Here is a 25,910-nt window from a genome sequence, read left to right on the forward strand (position 1 = left end):
AAACAATATATCACAAAGGTTGTTCATGAATATATTATCGTAAGATAATTCAGATAATTCGCCCATACCATTCATTTCGCCTTATCTCTAAAGAAATATCCCACACCGACAGTACGGCTTATCTATTGTTTTCGAGACATTCTTCTGCTATGGAAAAAATACTAGGAGACTCTTCATCGATGACCTGAAAGTATATTATTAGATTAAAGTGAAATGGTCATTTAATGAAAACCTTTAAATGACAATACCACTATTTATGATAATAACTAATATTATGATGCCACGATACTGCATGATCTGTTATGGTAACGCCTCTGGATTGACAAGAGAATATGAAAAAAGGATGAATCGATTGTCCAAACAAGCTCAAACAAGTACTGATATATTCACGTTAAAGTCGCACATAACACACAAAACATTCAACAAATTCACCAAATGTATCGGAAGACCAAAAGTATATGAAAAGCGATGTCAGTCGGCACTGTTTCTGCTTCCAATAATGCGATCGAAGAACATGACAGTTATGAGACATGTGTTAACATTGATTTTCAAGTCACGTGTTCGTTTCACCAAATAAACATAAATCGAAGGTCTTGAGTAACTCCGCATTGATGAAAACGGATCCGCCAACTCAATAAATGATGACAGAACTATTTCATTTCATCCGAAAGTTTAGCATGATGATAATCATGCCACTACGTGAAATGCACAAGAATGCTGTTCCGCGTTTTTATTTAAAGGCTCAAAACACGCGATGTCCAGAACCTTCGAAAGACATTGTACCGCTTATCCACATTTGCAGCTGTGATTGTACAGTCGACAATGTTTCACAAAAACACTTCGCACACAAACACGCTAGTAATCATTAGCACGTGACGTGTATGGTGTTTAATCACTACTTGGACTTCATTCACACTCATGAGGTGGAGCGCTCTAATGCGCTCTTGTTCCCTTTTATCTCGTAGTCAGTATCCCAATGGTTTTTTGTTGCCCCAACACTCACATTTCTCTCTGTTCGTGAAGACTTACGGCTATGACAACATTTTATCGCCTCACTAGTTTCAGAAAACACACGTGACTCTGCAGCAAAAAAAAAACAAAAAAACAACGCGTTTTCGTTGTGTTCATCAAGATTGGTCCATATGCAGCAGAGGTCGTCATTATTATCATGAGTATGAAAGAAGAAACAAGACTATCAGGTATCGACGTTAATGGAACAGTCGTCCTATACAAGCGGAGAACATTGATAGAAGCAGCAAGTGTATCGACGCTGACGCGCGTATAGTAGCTCCACTGTCAGTCGTGTATACGTATGGTGACGTCACTCTGACGTCACGGAGTTCGCCCAATTGTTCCTCTCGACCTTTGACCTTTTCCTTCTCTTCCGGTCTGCAGTCCATCCAGTCGACGCTGAAACTCTTTGGGAATCCCAGATCCACTTGGCTTCGCGACTCGTCGAACCGCCAGTACTTTCGATTGCGTATAAAATACGTGTTCCACGAATAACCTGTCATGTAATAAATTGAATTATTTTATATTAGACAAGGTGATTTTATTTTGCTGTAATGGTCCTTAAGCTGTAGATCAATATCACATTATCATATTCTTACTTCATCAATAACACGATTTTTTGTTTTTGGTGAATTCGTTCATGCATTAAATTCTTCGTTGATTTTGTTTGCATATGAATGAAAGTCGGCTAGGTATATGCGCTTGGCTATTATTACCATAATTGTTCTTACTTTGTTTGCTACTCCTAACAGTGTTGCAAAACTTTATGAACTCTTGTCAACTGTAAGAAGACACTGTGTCCCAGCTGGAAATCCTGGAGCCGACCAAAATGATAAAAAAAAAAAAAATCCATTTAAGCGATATTAGTTCATGTCTGTACAGGCGCTATAGACCTTACTTACCATCATTATATCTGAAAACGGCGTCTATATTGTGTGGCACCCCAAGCCAGTTTGCTTTGATTGATTTCGGATATCCGTGATCCACTCGCTTCCTGTACTCATCGAACCGCCAGTACTGTTCTCCTTTGAAGAAATACGTCTTGCCCGTCCGGCCCCACGGGAGAGCGCCATCCACATTATCCGGCAATCCGAGTTCGTAGGTCTGGCGTGGATATCCGGGAACTTGGTCGATTCCTTCGTATACCCAGTAGTCGGACCCTGTCATGTTCGCATAAGAAAATCCAAAAATTACCTTCTGTGAATATGACTTCTGGTGTTTTTGTGTTTGCTCTCTTTCTAACTCCTGGGGGCATTTCATGAAGGAACTTGTCGGATAAAATGTCCGACAAGTCAATTATATCCGACAAGTTCAGAGAAATCAGCCAATCAGACTAAAGAATTTCTCAAAACGTGTCGGATATAATTGACTTGTCAGATATTTTATCCGACAAGTTCCGTCATGAAATGCCCCCTGTACTTTTGTCGTTGCCTAAAAGTGGTTTAGAGCCCTGTGTATAGGCGTTGAGTCATTTCAGCATCCCAGAAATATTGAAATCTGTAGATGGAGTGTGTTTGTGATGTTTTCACGAGTTTAACAACTTTTCGGCAAAGAGTTCATGATATCCACTACATAACAATTTTGAAATGAGAACATATAAATCCTTATTTCACATTATTCATTCAACCAATGATAGGGATTGTAATATTTCCAGTGAGGTTCTCTTAGACAAAAGGGGATTTTAATTAAAAAAAAAATGCAGATTTGATATTCACCCTTGAAGAAGAGAAGTTTGCCGTCGTATCTTTCGTAGGCTGCGTCTATCTTGGAGGGAAGTCCGTTCCAGAATGATTCGATTTTAACGGGATAGCCCTCCATCGGCTTTCCCTGCTGCTGCATTCGCCAGAAATTCTTCCCCTGCAATGCGAATCATATATACGAGTATTTTGTTAATTTACGCGACTGCTATATTCTTTCAGATGCAATAATGACCATGATGAATTGTGTGGTGAAGCTGGTAGCGATAATGATAATGAAAACTATGACACTGATCTGTTACTTCTACTACACCATCAGCAATAACAGGTACTGCTAGTACTAGAAGTAGCAGTAGCAAGAGTAGTAAGAGTAGAAATAGCAGTAGTAAAAGTAGTAGGAGTAGATACAGTATACTAGTTCTGCTGTTAGTACAGAATACCACTCCAAATGCAAACATGTACTTAGAAACACTAATGGTTCAACTTTTCACGTCTACTATTGTTCGAACAATCATCGCTGATGTTTCTGCTGTAGTTTACCAATCCGCTAAATGATTCACACTGTAAAACTTACCAGTTCTTTTATATGATTTATCATAAATTTGCACTCAGTTTTCTCTATACCAAAATAATATCTAATTGAAAAGAGACGTCCCTTGATGACAATCTGCTCATTGAACTTGTTGTACCTGCACGTCGACAAATCATACCTTAAAAAGAAATAGCTCTCCGCGGATGAAAGCCACTGCGTTGAAACTCTTGCTACACCTATCGCTGTCTGGGTCTGGGGTGGGTTCAGGCTTGGGTTCAGGCTGGGGTTCCTCGGGGTACTCTCCGGGTGCCACCACAGGGGTGTACGTAGCACTGACAGGTGGCCCTTCAGGATTAACACCTGAGACACAGAACAATAGAAAAAGAAAAAGAAAAAGAATGACGAAATCTCAAGGGCAACTCTGCTATCAAGGTGAAACCTCCGACCTTCTATGTGATGCTCATAATATCACGCCTGATCCTAGATTTCATGCTGTTTGTATTTTGTCAAGATTCGTATTCCTATGTTAACATCGCGTTATGTGATATGGTTAATTTAGACACCTGATGCAGATTTAAGATGACTTTATTTCTGATCTTTCGTCATCATCAAAAGTGTCTGATGATGTGTCCTAAACTCAGAATATCTAAAGTATATATATATATATATTTATTTTTTTTTTTGCCGACCTGAAAGCGTTTAGCGTATAGAACTAGCATTTCTCGAACTTCTTGATACGTTACCTTAATCAACAATGGACAGACATCTTGCGGGTGCCTAGAGATGAACATTCTTCAAAAAGTCACATGAGCATGTGAGCATTAGCATACAGATTTATCATACAGAATCTGTTGTGATCATGACTGCATGCACATAACAGTTCTGATGTGTCAACCACGTGACTCTTTGTGCGCATGAAGGGTGGGCAGCGGCTTCCATTACATAAAGGCCGCAATATACTGCCACTTTGAAAACACAGCAGTGTCTGCAGTATATCTTGTATAGCGTGGACTCACTGAGAAAACTCACCGAAGTTGTAGGCCTATAGCTCAACTCACAGAATTTTCTCCTCTTTCTGAATGGCCATATCATAAATTCATAACAAATCAGATACCATTATAACTGACAATAAATTTGGAAGACACTCCCCATCAGCACCACTTCAAGCGATTAATACCTGCACCCTAAATTATGATAAAACAGCTGGACGGGGAATATGAGTGTGCACACGTACGCACAAAAGGAACCAATTTTGAGTGGTAAAACGGCCTATCGAAGAAGACTTACAACAGGTGCAAAAATGATAAACAGAGACAACGGATTCATAATTTACCGTAGAGGGACTGTATGCCGTGTAGGTCGTCATACGATAGCTGGAGGTCTGCGCTGTACCCGATGTAGAAGGGCACCATGAGGGCCGACAGGTCGGACGAGTGACCCAGGCCCAGACTGTGGCCGAACTCGTGGGCGGCCACCATGAACAGGTTCGTGCCTGCCTTGACGAAGACGAGAACGGTTGGAGGGGGAGGGACAGGAGAGGATCAACGAGAAATAGATAGGAAGGGAAGAGAGAGAGAGAAGGCATAGGAATTGGGAGGAGGGCAGGATAAGATAAAATTCGTCATTCGTCATATTAGGGGTGTACTTAATTGTGATTGTGACTGGAATGCGATTTGGTACGACAATTCAAAAGCACAGCGAAAGAAATGGTACAGGTTTAATACAATGACTAATATTTTTGTTAACCATTACTTCTAAGATTAATGGCTACTTCTTCTTTTCTTCTTCCTCTAGCTCCTACTGTTCCTTTTCCTTTTCATCTTCTTATTCTTCTCATTAAATCTTTTTTAATTTTTATTTTCTCGGCAAAGACAATTTCCTCACGATGATTTGAAAAGGGGTACTAGCAAAAGATGTAAGAGCTCCCCAAAGTCAAGTTACAGCTTGAGACACTCCAGTACTCTGGAAATAACCATGAGATTTTGGTAGCCGTTTTCTCACCCTCTATTGTTCCAACAGTGAACGTTTCGTGATCGTCGAAATGGGCGTCCCCTCCGATACCCTCCCCGGGGAAGTAGGCATGTGCGAGTGTGCCGCCCTCGCCGTCGAACGCGAACCCGTCTCCGTGCTCGTAGACGACAAACCTGATGAGGATGTCGGCCGGCGGTGACGTCACTTTTGTGAAGGTTAGGGGTGTGACGTCACTCCACAGCTTGAGGGCGCGGGAAATCTCCCTGTCTATCTCGGCTTCGGTTAGGTCTGGCGAGTAGTTCATTATTCTGCAATGAAACAATGAGGGCACTGTGTCGAGACTATAGCAAATTTGGAATCGTTTCCACCCTTCAATACAAGATAACGCCATCACCTACCTTACTGTTGAGTAAAAAAAAACAGTTAAAGTCATACTTTTTATATCAAATCATGGTCACTGTTTACTAAAAAACATTATAAAGCTTGTAAGACTAACTTATCTTTTTTATGCAGATTCGTTGCGAATTGTATTAGTTCTCATTCAACGGCACGAGATTTCCATAATGTTTTCAGCTCAACCCAAATTGAGAATGTTTCATGAATTCAAACACATTTTATTATCTAAATAGATATTCACATAGGCCCTAAAATTTAGATAAATAACCTACTTGGGTGGCAAAACAAAAAGACGCAAAAGGCAAGAAGTTGTTTCAGATGAGTGTTTGAAAATCGCTTGTCAACAAAGTCGTGATCTACTCACCTATAGGTAATGTCATTATTTTCCCACTTAAGATTGGAATGGGCGAACCGCTTTCTCCTCACTTGATCCGGTTCGTCGCTCGGCGGAACGTCGGGTAAACCGCATCGGGGCAGCGACATCAGGTGATTGGTATCCGCATCCATCTGTCCGGTTTGTGGCAAACCGTACAGCTGTTGGAAGTGCCGGATAGCAGAGTGGTAGTCTTCCAAGCGTCGGATAGAACTGGCCTGGGGATTTGCGGGCTCAATGTAGCCATACTTATTCAAATATGCCTGGAGAATAAAACAAAAACACAAATAGACATGCACATCATGAATACATAATGAATCGAGTCTCTGATATCGAACAGAAAGGTACACACAAAAAAAAAAAAACAAAACAACGCACCATCAACATGTTACACAATACTCCAAATTGCAAGCATTGACAAAGATATGACTGTCGTGTCGTATGTGACAACAGAAAGAGAAAAGAACAAAGAATAATTCGCAGATTCAATCGAACACTATTATACAATTGGCCCCAAACACCGCGGAATGACTCTTTTGTGTGCTTTTTTTTTCTAAATCTTTGATGGACAGGCATGCTTACATACACGCATACACACAGGTACACTTTGTAGACAGAGACGAGCAAACACAAATCAAGTTAACGACAACTTCGACAGAAAAAAAACTCACTTAAAACGGAATGACGCGTAGTGTTTCATTCGAGTTTATTTCATCTGCTCTTCTTTCTCTGTTCGTCCAACTAACATCTTCCTCTACTTTACGGCCTCTAAAAGTTAACTAGACAGGAGCCACGGAAGCAAACAATACTTGGCGCCCCCTTACGGTGGGTGCATGAAAGGACGTACGCTCACTTCTTCTGCGAGTCCTGTCTTTAGAGTCACATTGATTTTGACTCGAATCCGGCTTCATTTCAATCCCGACAACAGTCTAGACACTGAAGTTAGTGTACGCATATTATTCGAGCGATGGATGATAATTCCTGCCTTATGAGGGTGATGAAACGAAATGCAGGTCTATATTTGACCGTGACGACGGCACCAGAAATTTGTCTTCAAATTTCACTCTTGGATCAAAGAACAACTGCCCTGCATGAAAACAAAATCAATAAACAAACAAAAGCAAATCAAACATGCATATAGTAAAACGATGATTCCCAGATAACGCATCTAATCATAATTATACGATATAGGGCCTGATTAGCGCTCCTCTTACCGAGACGTAACTACCCTCGACAAGAGATTTTATTTGGGGTTTACAAAACAACAAGTAAACTAAGATTGATTTCCGGATACTGTCATTCGTGGTTGCCTATAGAGAAAATTATGATCAAAAAAAAAATATGTCATGTGTATGACCTTAGTGATTATGATGATTACAGACCTGACATGGTGCACTATCCCACTATGTCTGAATTATTCCAAACACATCTGGCATTTCCTCAATTTGTCAAAATAAACAGTTAGAAAAAAGACCGTCACATCCTTTGATGAATTACAGTCTTCTTTTTTTCTTGCCACTGAATAGATTAATAAAATACTCGCTAACTTATCACGATCTGCTCACCATCATGGCACACGCTTTCTCATCTCCCCTCTGTCCCGGATAATTTCCGCTGGAATCATTATCACGAACGCATGGAGGGAAGATTGGATATATGGCGATAGCTATGACATAATTTTTTGCCACGACCTGCATTTCTCGCATAATTTAAAGTCATTCGATGCTATTGTAGTTCGAATCGCGTTCTCCGTTTTTCACAACGCCCATGCACAATCTTCTGATCATGTTCAATATTTTCAAAACGGATGTCATACTGCGGATGGTTGAATTACGAATTAACTTAAAGTCTACATGTCAAACCTTTTAAACTCACGAACTAGCTGGCACATTGAATTAATTCTATATACGTTTATGAGAACCCAAGTTAATTTGGAGTCTTTTCCCCTTCCTTCATGTTCTTTTCAGACAATGTGACAATTTCCAAATGAGTCTTTTCCCCTTACGTTCTGTTTGTTAAACGGGATAACGTTCAGGATAAGGTACTTAAAAGACTGGATGAAATCTCTGGGATTTGATGGTGGCATCCGGCTGGTTAATGACTCTGGCTTCTAATTGTGTGGGAATGGGTACAGGCATTACATTAATCCATTTCGGAATTTGATTGCCAGAATATTTTGCATTTTGTAAACATATTCGATACACATAATTATTATCTTTGCCCGCCTTTTAACGTGCTTTCCGTGGGCCGCTAATACCAGTTTCATTTTGACTGTACATACAAATCTTCCCGAATAAATGTTTGAAAATTTCACATATACAAGTGCCCAAGATTTTCTTATATACGCTAAGAAGTTAAAGTATATGTTAGGAAATAACGAACGGTGCTGCGTTTGATTCGAATTTACAAAGTGAAGTTTCCATGCCTGATAAATGAGGAAGTTTTTATCGACTGTTTGACCATGAAGGGGGGGGGGGGGACTTGCAGAACTCTATCTGTATACTAGTTTATTGAAAGGGGTTCAGTTTAAAATCAAATCAAGATATTAGTGTCTTTGCAAGCATGGTATCTATCCATCCCCATCACTAGAATTATTATCTCAGATCATGGGACGACTTGGAGTGAGGAAACTGATTTTGGTGACGAGAAAAAAAAAAGACAGAAACAAATGGGAAGAAGCTTATCGCCAGGGAGAAAGGTCGAGGAGGGGTGGCTCTGGATCCAATAAACCAGAAGGGTGGAGCGCCAAATCGAGGGATGACGAATTAGATTTGAGAACGAACGTAAGACACCAGGATGATAGCAATCTGATTTTAAGCAATTTCGAAAGCCGGCGCGCGGAGGGTAATCAGAGTAGCATGCAAGTATCTTACACCGGGCTCTCCGAGGATCACCAACCCATCACGCTGACGCACTGTATATGACCCGGTTGCCGATGGAAGTGACAGAATTTTACAGAGGAAGTTGGGAGAATATGCGACCCTGGTTAAGGCCAGGAAATGAAGAAAAGGACACTTTAGCTTGAATGAATCTTGAAAATTTGATTAAATGACAGTGATCTTCGGCAAGAAGGAGAGAAAAGAGAAAAAGAGGGAGGGATGAGAGAAAATGGAAGGGAGAGGGAGAGGGAGGAAGAGGAATAAACAGAACAGCATGATCATTAGGTGGCGAAAGTTTAGCCGCAAGTTAGTGCAATTATATATACTGTAGAAGTTCTATTAAGTTTTGATCGAGATTTATTGTGCACACTTGGTATACGTTACAGCATTCACTCGCCTCATCCGTTACTTGTGAAAAAAAAAAAATGAGCTAAAAAGGGGGTAGGGATTTGGCTATTGAAATAAGTTTGATTAACTCGATGAGTTCAATAAAATATCTTGAGCCGATCTACTAAGGACAGACTTACACTGAGTTAGCCTATCAACACTGATGAGAGGGGATAAGATGAAAAACGAGAAGATGAAAAACAGGAAGAAGAAAAAGAAAGAAAGAAAGAAGGAAAGAAAGAAAGAAAGCAAGCAAAAGAAGGCGGGGGAGGAGGAACAAAATGATAGCATTAGAGGAAGAGGAAAAAGAAGACGATTGTGACAGAGAAGAAGAGGGGGAAAACAAGCTGTATGAAGAAAAGAAGAAGAAGAAAAAAAGGAAAAGAATACAAGTAGAACATGATTACGCGGTCAGTGTACAGGATAGTCTGGTGCACACATAGAAACACATTAACGGAAATTTCTGGGTCAAACTCCGATAACAAGCAGCTGTCCATGTTGACCTGATTCTTCAGTGTCCGAGTCCTATTGCTATGACTAGTTTTCCGCATGCTTCAATCGAGGCAAGGTCGGGCCGGCTACATACAGGCCGATCGGCAAAACCTCGGACAAACTCTCTGGTTGCCATGGAGACACTTGACGAAGGAAGTTGACATTACATCATGTTACACGTGTTTTAATCCTGCGTGTCATTTCTGCGCGGCTCGTATAATCGTTAAACAGTTCTCACAAATGCTTGGGTGCGAATCATTCGAAACAGATGCAATCTATCGATGACATGCTGTAGATCAATGTATTATAAATATTATGCACATCAGTGCAGCGGTAATCTTTCATGTTTGCGTTGATTCCACCACCCATGCTTTCTTCAGGCAGTGCGCCCTCTTACGATTAAATGCTGCGTCCGCAGGAGGAGTCCCCGCAGCGCTCCCCGCAGCAGCTGCAGCAGCCAGCGTACGTGCGAACGAAACCGATGAAGAGGAATCGATTGAAGCCAGACCCGAAATCAAAGCGTGTGGCTATTTTCCTGTCTACTTGAAAACCGTGAGTACCACCTGCACATGCATCTGCAGACCCTAGTGATTTTTTCGTTCTCATGGGATGATGAACGAACAAGCAGTCGGTTTCATGACGTAAAGAGATGCACAGTCATGATAACAGCAGGTATAAGCACATAATAATGAACATGCGGTTCGTGTTGCACTGTACTGCACTGCTGCAAGGTGAATGTCCTTTCACTGCGTGGTTTTTGAATCGCCGCCAAAATGTGGAAAGTTGCTACGTTGCCGAATTGGGCCTACTCTTAGGTTACAATGACACGTGAAGTCATCGAAGTGCTACAAATCCATCTAGTCATGATAATTATGGCCTATTTTCTGTTTCTTCATTTCATTCAATCAATCTGACTCAATGTTTGTTTCAAGTTCAAACCGTTGAATACGAGCAGATAATATAAATATGCAGCATGATCATAATGATGATCATAATTCATCTTGCTTCGGGTGCATAGTGGTTGCTAACCTAAACAGATAAGCACTGTTAATAACGACAACACTAATCACGTGAACATACAGATTCTGACGCTAGCGCTTATCAGGACCTCCTCGCAATTAGGCCTACTTCCAATGGCACAGTGCTTGCCTGTACCGTGTTTTTGTTTGTTTATTTGTTTGTTGTTGTTGTTGTTGTTGTTTTTTTTTTTTTAAACGAGTCTACAATAGAATGCCCGCACTTTGATAGCCACATTGCCGGGGCAGCCACGACACATGACTTTGGGGGATTCCCCTCCCCGGCCTGGATCTGCGTACACGCCCCCTCCGTACAAGCCTTTTTTAGGGTCTCGCCGCGCCGAGGAGCAAGCAGTCCGCCGCTGCAGCTGCCCAGGGTAGTCGCGTCACGGGTGATTCAGGGGGTGTCGGAGCGGTGACTGGTATGCGACTGCCACTCATCGGGCCCGACTTCCGGGATGGTGCTGAATATAATCGGCCCGAGGGCTTGGAGTTATTACCATCAGTGAAGACATCTTGGTGTGTTGCCAACGCCTACATCCATCGGAGCAACGACGATCCAGCTCTCGAGGGCCGATAGATAACTGGGAGGAAGGGGGTGGGGGGGGGGGGGGGCTTGCGTTTCTAATATGGGAAGCCTGACTGGAGGATGATTTATACAATGTATCCAGCAGCCTAACATTGCTTCATGGTAAATATTCTTGAAAATTTAAAGAAATATATCTCTCTTCTTTATTTGATCCTTGAAAACCCCCGAGTTTAACATCCACCTATCATTTTTCATAAGAAAAGAGGTATTTCGAATTAACATAGATACACAATTCACAATGAAGTAAAACATGAGAGTAAAGACACACAAACACACACACACACACACACACACACACACACACACACGACAAAAGAAGACTGGGCACATTTTGATTAGAACAGTGTATGTTAGATCTGTTTGTAACAACACAAGCTACATGTACATTCCTGTGAAACTATAATGTTATTCTATAGGGGAATTTCATCCTCTCCCAATACACTTCATTTTCAAAACACGCTGCATATTATAATCACGAGACCTGGGTCCCGTTTCATAAAACTTGTTATCAGTGACAACTGCCACATTTCTGTGACAAATTTGCTCTTGGCCGATCAGATGCAAGGATTTCGGTAGATTATAACAACTATGACAGCTTGTCACTGATAAGTTTTATGAAACGGGGCCCTGATGTGAGATTAGTGCGATGATGCACTCCATTTTATATCACTTGTAAGTAAACCAATTAAGGGGCAAAATGGTTCGTTGGGTTTCACTGTGCATGCAGTGGTCCTTGATTTCAGTCGTTTTGATTTACGAATCATGACGAATTTCGAAGAATTTCGCCCCGCATGTACGAGTCTGGTGGATACAAAATTAATGTGAACTGGTTTCGTGAGGACTATAAATTGTCTCATCTGTTCTTCAAAGACTGTGGTTGCTGTTGCTGCTTTTTTCAAACATAAAGACAGAAATCTACCTTAAGACTCCGGGAGGTACGTAGTCTGGTTTCGATGATCAATCAATCACACGCGTGTTTCATTAGTTCGTGTGAATGATATTTAGTGCTGATGGAGCTTCCGGGGAGGTTTTTTTTTTTCAGTTGTTGTTAATCTGTGTAATAACCGGTGCGAGTTCTCTGCGGATGTAAAGCACTTTTCATCAACGCAGTTCGCTTTAATCTAAACATAGCTGCTTATCTCTCAGACACATTTCTAAACACGTGCCAATTCGTGTATCCGTCGCGACGAAAGGCAGAACAGGAATTCAAATCCTACATCATGCTCATCTGAGTAACGACATGTACACACTGTGAAAGATGTCAAAAAAAATAAATAAATAAAAATGATGAAGATTCTGATTCATATCATTTGGTTTAGGGTGTACAAAATGCACTGGTTCCTTCGCTGTGTTTTAACTATCGGCTTCACCATTTTGGAATAAAACGCAATGCAAATATAATGAAAACCTTTCCATGAAAGCAACACCACCACAACAGCACACCAATGACACTATAAGTATATATACGTACATAAAATAATTAGTTAATATTAGAGTAGTATTATTTTTCTGTAATTTCATTGACATTCAATGGGAATAAAGTAAGTAATCATAACAAGGGTGTCTCGTATAAGACCGGCATGTTGGAGTGTAACCATTCCTCAAAGAAGCAGAAGCGATAGAAGAAGAAAAAAAAAAAAGGAAAGAAGAAGAAAGAAGAAGAAAAGAAGAACAAAGAACAAAAAAGATAAAGAAGAAGATGACGAAGAATACCGCAGAGAAAGAGAGAGAGAGAAAGAGAGGGAGAGGTAAAACTCCTTTTTTTTTTTAAGAGAAGCCATGTGTCGTTATCAACTTCACTGCCATGACACTTCCGATTTCAGTTTATTTCATCTGCAGTCGAGAAAATAAATAGTCGAGATCTCTCGGTTGTATATGGGGCACGCGCGTTTACCTATCACTCCATTAGTCTGCCCCTTCGCCAGCTGTGTCCTCCACGCCCGTGCACGCCCCACGCGGAAATGCATTTAGACCGGGAGATCCAGTAAATGATAGTTTACAAGTACTGTACCTATTTTTGGCCGAATACCCCTACGCCGGTAGTTCGGGAACCTTTCTTGAACCCGTAGGCTTCGGACACTCTCTCTCTCTCTCTCTCTCTCTCTCTTATACTTTATCTAATGTTTTCTATCTACCTCTATCTCTCTCTTCAAGAATTCCACTACATCTCCATTCCAGACGATTTTCACAATTTCATATATCATGTAGTACTCAAATCGGCCGCTACATTTATAGATTTGTGAAATTTATTGGGTCCTTGAGCAGAGAAACCGATACTCTGGGGAAAAAAAAGCCTTACACAAATTACACTGAACAGTGTTGATGACATAGGAGCCTCATATATTTCAGAAATGTAGCAGTGTAATTCCATTGCAGTACCGCTTGCTCAACACGTTCACCTGTGTATAGAAGCTATGCATGCCTTCTTCTTCTGTTCTGCTTCCTTGAGCCTCAACTCATGAATTCTTATGGTGAGGCTGCTATGTCATCATCCTTGTTCATTGCAATTTGTTATAAATTTTGGAAAAATTCTTTTTCCTCATCCCTATCACTATAACTTCTGAATCTCTGTACTCAGTTTAACCACTTTACAGTTGTTCAAATGTAAAAGTCTGAAAATCATCTGGAGGTCTCCTTTAAGTTACAAACATCCCACGTGTTTAGACAATCATTCCATAATGACTTCGTTCAGGTCCTCAAATCTGCGTCCGTATATGAAGCTTATATGCACGTACGCTGACAGTCAAATATTTCAAAAGTGCGTTCGCATCTTGAATCTATTAAAGTTGTCTTTAATACATTAGAAATCTACTGAAAGTTGTCTTTAAAACATTAGAAAGTATGAAAAGTACATACAGGCTGATCATTTCAATTTACCATACACGTGAATAGTTTCAATCAATAAGTGACGTCTGCTGCCTCATTTGTCCTCTCTACTTCTGTTTTCGTTACGTTCTTCTTCAAAATCTCTAGGTCTGACTCTCGGAAAAGTTCAAATGTGTTTGCTGCTTTCAAACCTTTAAACGACATCAGGATTTCGCGGCCTGTATCGAATCCGTCCGCATCATCGTTACCACGTGCAGAGACGCGCCGAAACCTCGATGTGTTCATGACAGATAAACGAAAGCTTGACGCGCGAAAATTCAGATCATCTGTTCGTGACGCAACTCCAGAGGATGAAACAAAGCCAACAAATTAAACACAACAACCACAACAACACCAACACATGAAATACTGGGCAAAAACTGCGTCAAGCTCTCGAATATGATTCACCGTTATAGCGAACGACAATTCTCTTGGTGGCGTCAGCCTGATATCGGTGAGTGAGACGTAGATACAGGAGAAACATGAGATACAGAGACAGAGAAAGAGAGAGGGGGGGGGGACAATTTCAAATTTCCACTTTGCATAGTCAACTCCACGGCATTGTACTTATATGTGACAACTTTTCTGCACTTTTTAGGAATGAGTAATAACCAATAAGTTTATACAATGAAGTGGGAAATCAAAAAAAAAAAAAAAATGGGGCTAAAATACGGAATACTGGTCATATGGTAAGTACCCCCCCCCCCCACGATCCCCCGAAAATTTCCTAAGTATGACCTTGAAAGGCACAATAGCATTGTCTGTTATACTCGCCAGTGGTGACTTTGGCGTCGCCAGGACAGGCAAATGCAATGATTCAGCAGCTTGTCTGACACGAAATGCGGTTAGAGAACAGTTCGAAGCTGGAATCATCGAGCTACAACAGTTCAATGGTAGAGCTTTCAATATCAAGAGCTGGTGAACTCTATAGCAAGTTGGAAAGTGAAACTAGTTTCATCCCGTCTCAATGCATGAGTTGGCCGCACACACAAACCACAAGTCAATTTCTAAATTGATATCGCGGAGATTAAAGTGGGTGTTCTGCGAGCAACATCATTGAATGTTTACTTCTCAGGCAGAATTTCCCTGCCAAAATGTCTGGTCTGGAGTGATACACGCTGCCAAAAAAAAAAAAAACCTCTACGACCCACGAGGTAGTCATTCATTTACAAAGTCACTGGGGATCACAGACCTTACGATGTGATAAAAATATATTCTTGTGCCAAAATTAGGCAATGATACAGTTATGTCAGAGGCGCTTAGGATAATGTTCTCTAATTGATTGGTTCAAATGCAAGCTCGTGTTCTACACCTGCAATTCCAAGTGTTAATAAGTGTGTGTCTTCCTTTGTTCATTTACGTGTCCGTCGAACTTCTAAATATCTCTAGTTATCTCCAACATTTTTCTTTACCCATTATGATTATTACCCTCTCATGCAGTTGAGTTTACATTCGACTTTTTACGAGAGGTATAGTGAAAGGCATGATGATAGGGCAGTATACTAGTAACACATAAAAGTATATTAGAGATCAATGCGTTACAGCTGGTTCAGAACGAGTACATAATAAATGTGGCTAAACCATATCCAGCGTATAATGTTCATATCTACTGATGAAAGTGACCGCTCAATTACGTTGGACACTGTCTTGTAGACTGTGGAGCCCCAATGTCTGAATATATTTCTCTGCATAACTACTGTGCTGATAATATCATATTATTGCAGTGTACTACATTCGGCATACCCTTGGTCACTGGCAATACTTTTCAAGACATCGGGTGCTTCCGCAAGTGACGAGGTCAATGTAACATTGCTCCTCTACGCGTCGCCGCTGCCAAACGGAGGGGATGACATGCCTCCAGATACTCTGCTCTCATCTACGGATGATAAGGACGGGTCAGTTACGTAACATCTATAGCCAAGGAGACTCTGTGGGCGTGGTCCGAGTTACATGATTAACATTTACATACGCAAGCCATAAGTATGATACCAAAGAGCTCTGAGAGCATGATGAGATAACGTTTAAAGATAGCAGTCCAACATTATAAGAATGTGTAAGAAGATAACGTTGCCCCCATGATATCCGAGTTATGCGTCCCATATGCAGCTTAGGCAATCGTGTATGTGCGTGTGTGTGTGAGTGTGTGTGTGTGTGTGTGTGTGTGTGAATGTGTGTGTGTGGTTGCTCTTGTTGGACACACTTTAAACAAAGGGAAAATATCGACTATAGGTTTAAGGTAGGCCTTAGGGTAATTTGGTCATAGAGCATATTTTTTTCTTATTGTTTTCCCCGCCACATATCCATGTATAGCAGCAAAAAAACAAAACAAAACAAAACAAAAACAAACAACCCCCCACCAAAAAAAAAAAAAAAAAATGTGTTACGTACATAAATTGTGTCAAATTCTGTATATCTCATGGTGTCCATCTACGAGCACACACATAAAATACTTATTGCAGATACTGGTAGGCGTACTCCCCTAATACTGTTAACTTTCCTATAGAGAATGTGTATGAAAGTAGAAACAATATAAATTCCAAACAGAGCTGAATCCTTCAATAGACTTTCCGCACGTTCCATTTCTTGCGGGGTCTCATACAGGGATGGTGCGTCAGTGAAATCAAACCACGTCGACAAATTACTTCTCATTAACTCTCAGACGACTTGCCAGTGTAGTCTAAAACCTTCATCCCTATTCATACTGGGGGTGGATCTAGAACAACGGAGACTATTTCAACAGAAAGAACCTTGAAAGGTTGAAGTGAGCATTTCAAATTTTTCACGACGGCAGAGTGACATGAAGTGAATTATGTCTGAAAAATAGACAGAAATAACATAATTAGTCAAGAAAATTCATCCGTGTGATATAGACAGTCTGGTATTACAGACTAGGGTAATGAAGGGCTATCGGGGGGCGCCGTGCATACCTTCACCCGAATATGGCTGGCGTCACGCTCGCGGCGAGTAAAAAAAAAAGTACATACAGACAACATCCTCATCAATGCTCATTAGAACCTGCACCTAATTCATGCTCATCACGGAGGTACGGCAGGGAGCCATAGCATGTTGGAAGGCGTTGGCCCGGAGTTGGCAAAAGTGTTTTTGCGATACATTGTACAATCATTTGTACTACAATCCTTATAGCCACTCAAGGTGGGCGTGTCGAATGATTACTACTAGTAGACAACACACATTTATGATACATGATTTTATGTAAGGAGCTGATTTAGATATCTGATTTAAATACTCTCTCCAGTAAGGGAGCGAGCTTATTTAAATACTCTGGTTTAAATACTCTCTCTCTCATATCTTTTCTATATGTTGTGTGAGTCCATGGAAACTGAAATGATAATTGACGGCGACGCACGCCCTCTTCGTCGATTTTCATACAGGTCATTGAATCAGATTCCTATCAATGTCATCAGACAAGACTTAGTTAGTATATAATGCATAATAAGGTGACAAAGATCACGCGTCAAGCGGAAGTAGAAGAAGTGCTCAGCATCACAGAAAAGGCCTTTACCGCAGTGACTACTGCAGCTGATGAAAGCAGGGGGGGGGGAGGGGGGCGGGGGGGGGGGGGGGAGGTGGATTAACATTAGAGTACGAATAAGTGGAGGAAAAAATGGACCAAAGAGCAGAATTATTGGTATGTCAAGAATACAATGCGGACGAACTGTACGGTAAAACATTATACTGCGCTGACAATTCGCTGAGGGAAAAACGATTAATTCATGAGTGACACAATATGATGATGGAATGTCTACAATGAATAAATAAAATGCAAAAATTATCGATGCAACCCACTAAACACAATCCCTTCAGCAACCAGGAAACCAAAACTGCCATTATACTTTAGGCTCTTTCCTGTCACGTTATTATGGCATTAAACTGCAATAATATTTGAGCATCTCCTGCCTACAAAGAGGAAATATAAATGTCGTTGAAAACGCACCGGAAGAACTCTACAAACAACTCCATTTCCTGTCAAATAGGCCTACCCCGTGTCAAAATAATTTGGACCACAAAATGTTCATGTTCACGCTTACTACGAAGTGTCCGTATAAAACGTTGCTACAAGACACCCCCCCCCCCCCACACACACACACGCACATAGACACAGACACGCACAGACAGACACAGACACAGACACACACATAGTCACATGATGCACACAAACAATGACAAGTTAACCATAATTAATTATCAAACTCTAAACTTTAGTGGATATTTCATGAACCTGGTAATCTCATCCACACAGTCACGCTATAACGCTTTCACACTTACAAGCATAATCATGCACACTATATATGAATCATGATTACTCCTGAGCGACTTTAGGAGATTGCTTATACCCTGGCGAAAAGGGGTCTGTTCAGTGAACTCAGCCCTCTCAAAACGTTTACAAAAAGAGGTCTGGTACCCCCTGATCGGAATGGAGCCATCCCAGGGAAAAAGGGGAAATGTTCGAGGGAATACCCATCCAGGAAATTGACCATGACCGATTGAATAAATTCACTTATGACGCATCTATTATAGACTGCCACCATGAGGTCAACACTTGCCACACAAAATTGGGAGAACTTTCTCCGACCGTGTTTCAACACAAGATAATATTCTGGAGGACATGAACTCATTGTCGACACTCTCTAAGATAACAAGACTTAGGTATAGACATGATAGACGTGTTTTATCAAGTCTCGAAGCGACTCAGATAATCCCATATCATTCTTATTTCATATAACATTCACAATTTCACTTGAAGCTGTGAGGTTGAGGTTGAAGGCTTCTGCGTATGGTATTAATTTTTGTATGTCACGCCATATCGTCAATTTCTGGCTTTATTTAGAAGCTGACGAAAGCAAACAGCCAACTTTTGATTGAATGAACTATATTTGTTGCGACATTGAACAGGTCCTCTAATTGAATAAGGCGACAAGTGTTTGGCAGGTATAGTGAAAACACGTTCTGGCTCAAAATATCAGAAAATCGCAGGTATGACCGTCGTAGCCAACATAAGGTATATCTATATAATTTCATTTCACCACCTTCGAAATCTAATTACTTACAAATCCTAAACGAAATAACTCACGTGACGCGGAGCGAATTCTCGTACACAGGAAGAGCAAAAGAAAGTTTCAAAATCAACACTATCAAAGTCGATGTCAGTATATATCAAAATAACATGGAAGCTTTGAAAGCAAAAAGAGTAAAATTCTCTTTTGCATCTTTTGCCTTTCTTTCTGATTCTTGATCATTACCATGTTCAGTGGAATTAATGTAAATATTTCATGGCGTGTGTGCAAAGAAAATGGAAACTGCACAACCTTGAATAGATAATGGCCGTATTGCTATACGGAATGCTTGGCTGTGATGTGGTTTGGGTTCAGTGGCTGGATCTGCACACGGGTTGAATACGTCTACAACTATGATTATGCTACTCTCTCTATATCATCATTATTACCAATGAATAAACTGGGATATTTATCGTTAGATAGTGTGGTTTGGCCTTTTTCGTTTTGCTGCTCCGGTTTCTTTGATTTTGTAGCCAGGCCTATTTATTTCACCTTTCGCCTTGGTAAGTGAAGCGCTTCATTGTTTTTACACCGCTGGAGAAATAACAACAACGAAACAGCTTGAAAGAACTTACCAAGGAAACTCCCAAACAAACGCCAAGACGGATATTGGCAAGCATATTGATGTTATCCGGAGTTCACTGTGCGAAACCCCAAGTGCACGCCCGGAGTCTTGAGCTAAATAAAGAGTTCTTTGTTGCAAGAAATCGCTAGATCGAGGCACTAGGGATCTATTCGTGGCCGTCGAAGTTTAAAGGGAGACATGAGCAGCTTTAATAATCAGCGGCGGATGTCCATGCCCACAGTACAGGGCATTGGCTGCAGCATATTATATTCAAAACATAGTTTTCACGCTGAAAAGCAATTCTAGGCTAGTGTACTGAAATCAATTCATGAAAGTTTTCAATAGCTCATAATTATCACAATTGGTTCGTGTGGCTGAAAAAGGAAGAATCTATCACATAGCCCCCATATCATGGCTATAAAACCATTTAAAGGGGAAGGCTAGTAACTGATCAGTGGGAATCAGTGGACATGCTGGGAGATGATTGTTCCAATCCTTATGGGATTCATTCAAGAGTTCATTGTATATCTATTGTTGTGTGAAAATGATTTGCTTCAGAACGGTCTCATATTCAAGTAATGTGCAGATTAATGCTTCCAGGTTAGCGTCCCTGGTCAGTGACGGAGCATTAATCTGCACATTACTTGAATATGAGACCGTTCTGAGGCAAATCATTTTCACACAACAATAGATATACAATGAACTCTTGAATGAATCCCATAAGGATTGGAACAATCATCTCCCAGCATTTCCACTGATTCCCACTGATCGGTTACTAGCCTTCCCCTTTAAGAGATTTCCGACTGTTGGTGATCTGTTAGGCTCTTAATTTCGGATAATCATCGAAAGTGTTAAAGAGGTATAAAGACAATTTTGTTTTGAGACAAAAGAATCGCTTACCCCTTATTGTCCTCATTATCTTTAACAGAAACACGTTACAAATTTCTGAACGAAATGACCAAACTAATCATGTACATGCTTACGGATGACCTGTATTTGAACAGAAACACTGCGTGACGCAGACACATGGAGGCTGATCTACAGAGCACTGATCTAAGCACAATGGTGATGACGAGGAGTATTCTCACTCTCGAAAACAATTCTCAGTGCTTATTATAGTTGATGCAAACACGTGCATCCTAATGAGGTGTAATTAAAGGAAATTATTCATGGTTTTGTGGCTAGGACATCTACCGTATCATCGTGGCCACGTGGCTAAATCTGGAAGTGGCTTGAGAGTAGATGGACAATGATGGACATGATAGAATGGTCATGTTTTGTTGGACATAAGTGTATATTGTATGCTGTCGAGACGAACATCGAGCGTGTAAAGGGAAACATTATACAAAGGTACATTATTTACACATCAGAATTGAACATCAGACATAGCAACCATTCCTTACTTTTCAGAGTCTATGGACGTTTATATTAAATTCTTCCACTTCCCTATCATAAACATGTGCAATGATCGAGACGCAACCAGGGACACAGGTTCGACTATTGTGACTAGCATAAAAAGAGTGTGCACTATAGTCTACTTCTGCACGTAAACGGGGGATTGTTACGGCACATTTTGGTAAATTGCACATTTTGGTAAATTACCAAAATATGCAGTTAACAAAATGTGCCGTAACATAGTTACGGCACATTTTGGTAACTGCACATTTTGGTAAATTTACCAAAATGTGCAGGACATTGACGGCACATTTTGGTAACTTTCTGCTCCTCCACAATCATCACAAAATTGTAAGTGCAGTTGGTTTTTGTTCCCACCGAATGAGTTCAATAGCGTAAAGGCCGTGTCACATGCACCTTTCCGGGCAAGCTACGCAGGCTTGTTGCGAGTAAGGTTTTTCCAGCACGCAGGAAAATTATCTCGCCCGTAGTTGCCCGGAGCTGCGCACGCAAATCCGATTTACCCGCAGCCAAATTTTGAGCAGCACCTCGCAGGCAACTCCCACGCAGGTACTTCGCAGTCCCCTATGCGGTCAGTGCGGCCAAGATAATGATATTCTGTCATTTCTGTTGGACTTCTGCCATTCCTTTAGATGAATTTCTGAGTTGTCAGCCCCCACGCGCCTGGCACGCAGGTCACACAGAATACCCGCAAGAGCAACATAAGTAGCACGCATCCAGCAAGTAAGACACATAATATATGCACAACTCGCGCAAATCCTTGTCCGCAAAAAAGGATTTGCGTGTGCACCTCCGGGCGACTGCGGGTGAGATACGTGCTAGGTACTGTTACGTGAAGGTCATCTTCGCAAGTCGCACGCAAGGCTTGCCCGGAAAGATATGACACGGCCTGTAAGGCCGGGTCACACCTTTCCGGGCAAGCTACACGGGCTTGTTGCGAGTAGGGATTTTTTCAGCACGCAGGAAAATTTTCTGCGGGCGGACAAGAATGTTTACGAGTTTCGCACTTGTGTCTTATTTGCTGCGTGCTACTTACCTTCTACTTGCGTGTATTCCGTTTGACCTGCGTGAGAACTTTATACCGTATCTGGGGAAGTTTGACTTGCGGGGAAGCAAATTTGCTACCCGGAGCTCTCCACAGTTGGTCCGCACCTGACAGTACCTAGCGCGTATCTCGCTTGTATTTGCCCGGAGGTGCGCACACAAGTCCGATTTACCAGCAGCTAAGTTTACAGAATGACCAAAACTTTTTCCGGGTGAGTCGTGGGAATTGCCCGCAGTGGTACAAGCAGAACGCCAGTAGGAGGCCCTTAGCGGCAGCACCTCGCAGGCAACTTCCATGCATGTATTTCGCAGTCCCCGTATGCGGCCAAATTAATGACATTCTGTCAGTACTTAGAGGAATTCCTTCACTGAGTTGTCAGCCCCATGCACCCGGCACGCAGGTCACACAGCATACCCGCACGAAAAGCAATCGCAATAGCTTACTCGAGCCTTCAGCTCGGGTGAGCTAAATAAGTGTCTTTCCTATCTTTACTGCTGTAGCAGGACCATATTACCTTAACTCCTTGACCGTATTATAAATCTCAAGCCCATCCATGGGTTTTTAGTTCAGTTACCAAAATGTGCAGATTGTCCAAAATGTGCAGGCAAATCCACTTTTAACTGCACATTTGCCAACAGTTGATCCCATCAGGTATAGGTGCACTATCGGCACATTTTGGTAAATTACTAAAATGTGCAGTTACCAAAATGTGCCTTCACATAGTGACGGCACATTTTGGTAACTTGCACATTTTGGTAATTTACCAAAATGTGCCGATTTACCAAAATGTGCCGTAACAGGGATGTCCTAATGGGACAGTTAACACGGGTCAGAATAGATACAAACCTTGTACTTGTGATTTGAGTGATTTGTAGATTTGTCCACCGTTGCAGTAGTTTAAAGGGAAGATAAACCCCAAGAGCAATGTGGATTGAGTGAAAGCAACAAAATTAGTAGAACACATCAGTGAAAGTTTGAAGAAAATCGGACAATCGATGCAAAAGTTATGAATTTTTAAAGTTTTGGTGTTGGAACCGCTGGATGAGGAGACTACTAGAGGTTATGACGTATGAGTGGACAACAATACCAAGAAAATATAAAGAAAATTCTACAAAAATCCATTTTTCATGAAAATTACAAATTCCATCAACTTGATATTGACATATGTTAAGGGTAGCAATTATTCCCCCTGCTTTCTGAAAGAGGTTGGTCCATTGCTCTTTCATGATTCTAGAAAAGTGAATTTTTGTTGAATTTCCTTTATATTTTCTTTGTATTGTTGTCCACTCATACGTCATATCCTCTAGTAGTCTCCTCATCCAGCGGTTCCAACACCAAAACTTCAAAAATTCATAACTTTTGCATCGATTGTCCGATTTTCCTCAAACTTTCACTGATGTGTTCTACTAATGTTGCTGCTTTCACTCAATCCACATTGCTCTTGGGGTTTATCTTCCCTTTAACATACTTCACACGCGGGGGAAACTAATCACGTCACACTTCGATCAATATTGGAACTGGAAGCTACGAGGAAGGTCTTCGCACAGAGTGTTGAATCAAGGTTAACGCCACGAGTACGAATTAAGTAAGGGTATGAGTTAAGGATAAAGACAATAATGATTATCAGGTACTCTAACAGTTGAAAGAGGAAAACTGAGAGGACGAGCAAGGTAATTCGACTGCTGGATAAGGTTTCACTTTCAGTCTACTTCGGTGTTGATATCTTTTCTTTTCTTTTTTTCAGTAAAACCAATCTCAGTAACTTGGCGATGGATCTGCCACGTCTCCCCGATGTCCACAAACACCTTTGCAGGACCCCCAATCGGTCAGCACCTAGGTTGCTGACCTCACAAAACATCTGTGTTTGATGTGACCACTGGACAGTGAAGAGGTCAATGTCCTCGCTTTCTCATTTCTAACGGACTGCCCTGCATGTCCAGGTTACCACGTTAATTTCGTTGGGATACTAGAGACAATAGAACCACATTAACTACAGGTGACCATCAAGGATAGGCTGCGAGCTAAAGGAAATAAGAGGTCTGGACAACCTCGCACGGTTTGCTGGATCACGTGGGCCGTGTCAGCTCTGTCATGGAGCTACTGGCCGACCAAAGTGACAGACACATCCTATCCTCTGAATAGAAGCATCACTAATTAGTTAATGGGTTCTTCAATTAGATTTGACTGTATTACCCTGTGACCTCGATAGGGCCTTTGAGAATTTTATTAATATTGCAGAAATTGTAGTCCTTTGTTTATATCAATACGAGTAGAAGAAAAAGTAAGCTCAAGACACATAAATATATGAAGTGGTAGTAACGTTCGGGTAATCTTATAGTTTTTAAGTTTAAATCGTTAGCGTTCTATAGTCACAATTGGGATATCTAACCGAATAATGATTTTGTTTAATCTACTAAGATAACTACATGCCTAGTTCTTTTGTAATGCATGTAACAAGGAAACCTCAATTTCGACTACAGAGAAGCTCAGAATGTTTGAATGCGTATCACGTGATTAGTCAAACTTTCGTTCCATGCTTGCATCCTAGAATGCTACAAATAGATTCGCCCCTGCAAAAACAAAGCGACCGCTAATTAAATCAAGGACTGGTTAATTAGGTGTATGGCACATAACTCAGTGACCTCTATGCAGTCATAGCAGACAGTTGTGTTTACGATACGTACGGGTAGTTTATGCAATGCGAAGAATGAAAACACACAGAATGAGATAGAGGTGACCATCGAAATGTCGACCAGATTGGAAAGAGCTATATTAAATTTTCTCAGCTGATTTTTTTTTTCATCCAAATATGAAAACTGCGACATTCTTAAACATGTAGATTTTATTGGAAACCCACACTGAAAAGCTGACGAGGTTTTACAGTCTTATAAAGTCACTGCGTCCAAGGTATTGTACACATGCGTCAACCTCCTATGTACCCTTTCGAGAGGATCGATGTATTTACTACTTCTCGAGGAATTCCCACAGGGAAATGGCCCTTCCGATTTGCCGTCGTTTCCCTATCCCCACATGGCACGATGTATCAGCTTAATTGGCATGCTAATAGACGGGTGCATGATCACATTTACGACAGTCGGTACGATACCGATTCCCGACGGAACGACGATATCAAGCAAGTGCAGTCGAATTTATATGAGGAATTGAATGCTAAAAATGGAACGCATATGCATCGCGGCCAATATTTTATAAGGCTCCCGGATGCAACGGCTGCGCGTCAGATAACATATCCCGGATGTTTACTTGTCGTCGTCGTCGTTGTTGTCGTTTTTCTTTGTTGTTGTTGTTGTTCTTGTGGTTGTCGTTTTCTTCACGCGTCAGTGTGTTTCAATTTAATTCTTCTTAAAAATTTTGAGAGTTTACGGAATTATACATGAGAGAAACCGTTTCCCTGATCCCTTTCTGTAGATAGTCAATAATTATTACAGGTAAATCACATTCGTTTTATCTTTTACAGCATCAGGGCCTGTAATAAAACCTTACATACCAAATATCGGACATTCACACTCAGGAAGCCGAGACAAAAGTTGCTGTGAAGTATAGTCAGACCTTGCCTAGCTGACTGTAATACTAAATACAACTC

The 25,910-nt window shown here is 41.1% G+C and overlaps 1 protein-coding gene across 1 annotated transcript in view; it reads right to left on the reverse strand.

Moving 5' to 3' along the window:
• Nucleotides 1-1,208: 1,208 nt before the first annotated feature.
• The window catches only part of LOC140227474 (interstitial collagenase-like), a 35,501-nt gene continuing 10,799 nt past the window's right edge, over nucleotides 1,209-25,910 (reverse strand). The window contains exons 2-8 of the mRNA XM_072307877.1: nucleotides 5,972-6,243; nucleotides 5,230-5,519; nucleotides 4,574-4,726; nucleotides 3,419-3,600; nucleotides 2,727-2,868; nucleotides 1,914-2,171; nucleotides 1,209-1,507 (exon numbers count right to left, since the gene is read on the reverse strand). Of these exons, the coding sequence (XP_072163978.1) occupies nucleotides 1,209-1,507; nucleotides 1,914-2,171; nucleotides 2,727-2,868; nucleotides 3,419-3,600; nucleotides 4,574-4,726; nucleotides 5,230-5,519; nucleotides 5,972-6,243 (1,596 nt within the window). The remainder of the gene's footprint in view (nucleotides 1,508-1,913; nucleotides 2,172-2,726; nucleotides 2,869-3,418; nucleotides 3,601-4,573; nucleotides 4,727-5,229; nucleotides 5,520-5,971; nucleotides 6,244-25,910) is intronic.

This window comes from Diadema setosum, chromosome 4, assembly GCF_964275005.1.
Source record: "Diadema setosum chromosome 4, eeDiaSeto1, whole genome shotgun sequence".
Lineage (NCBI taxonomy): Eukaryota > Metazoa > Echinodermata > Echinoidea > Diadematoida > Diadematidae > Diadema > Diadema setosum.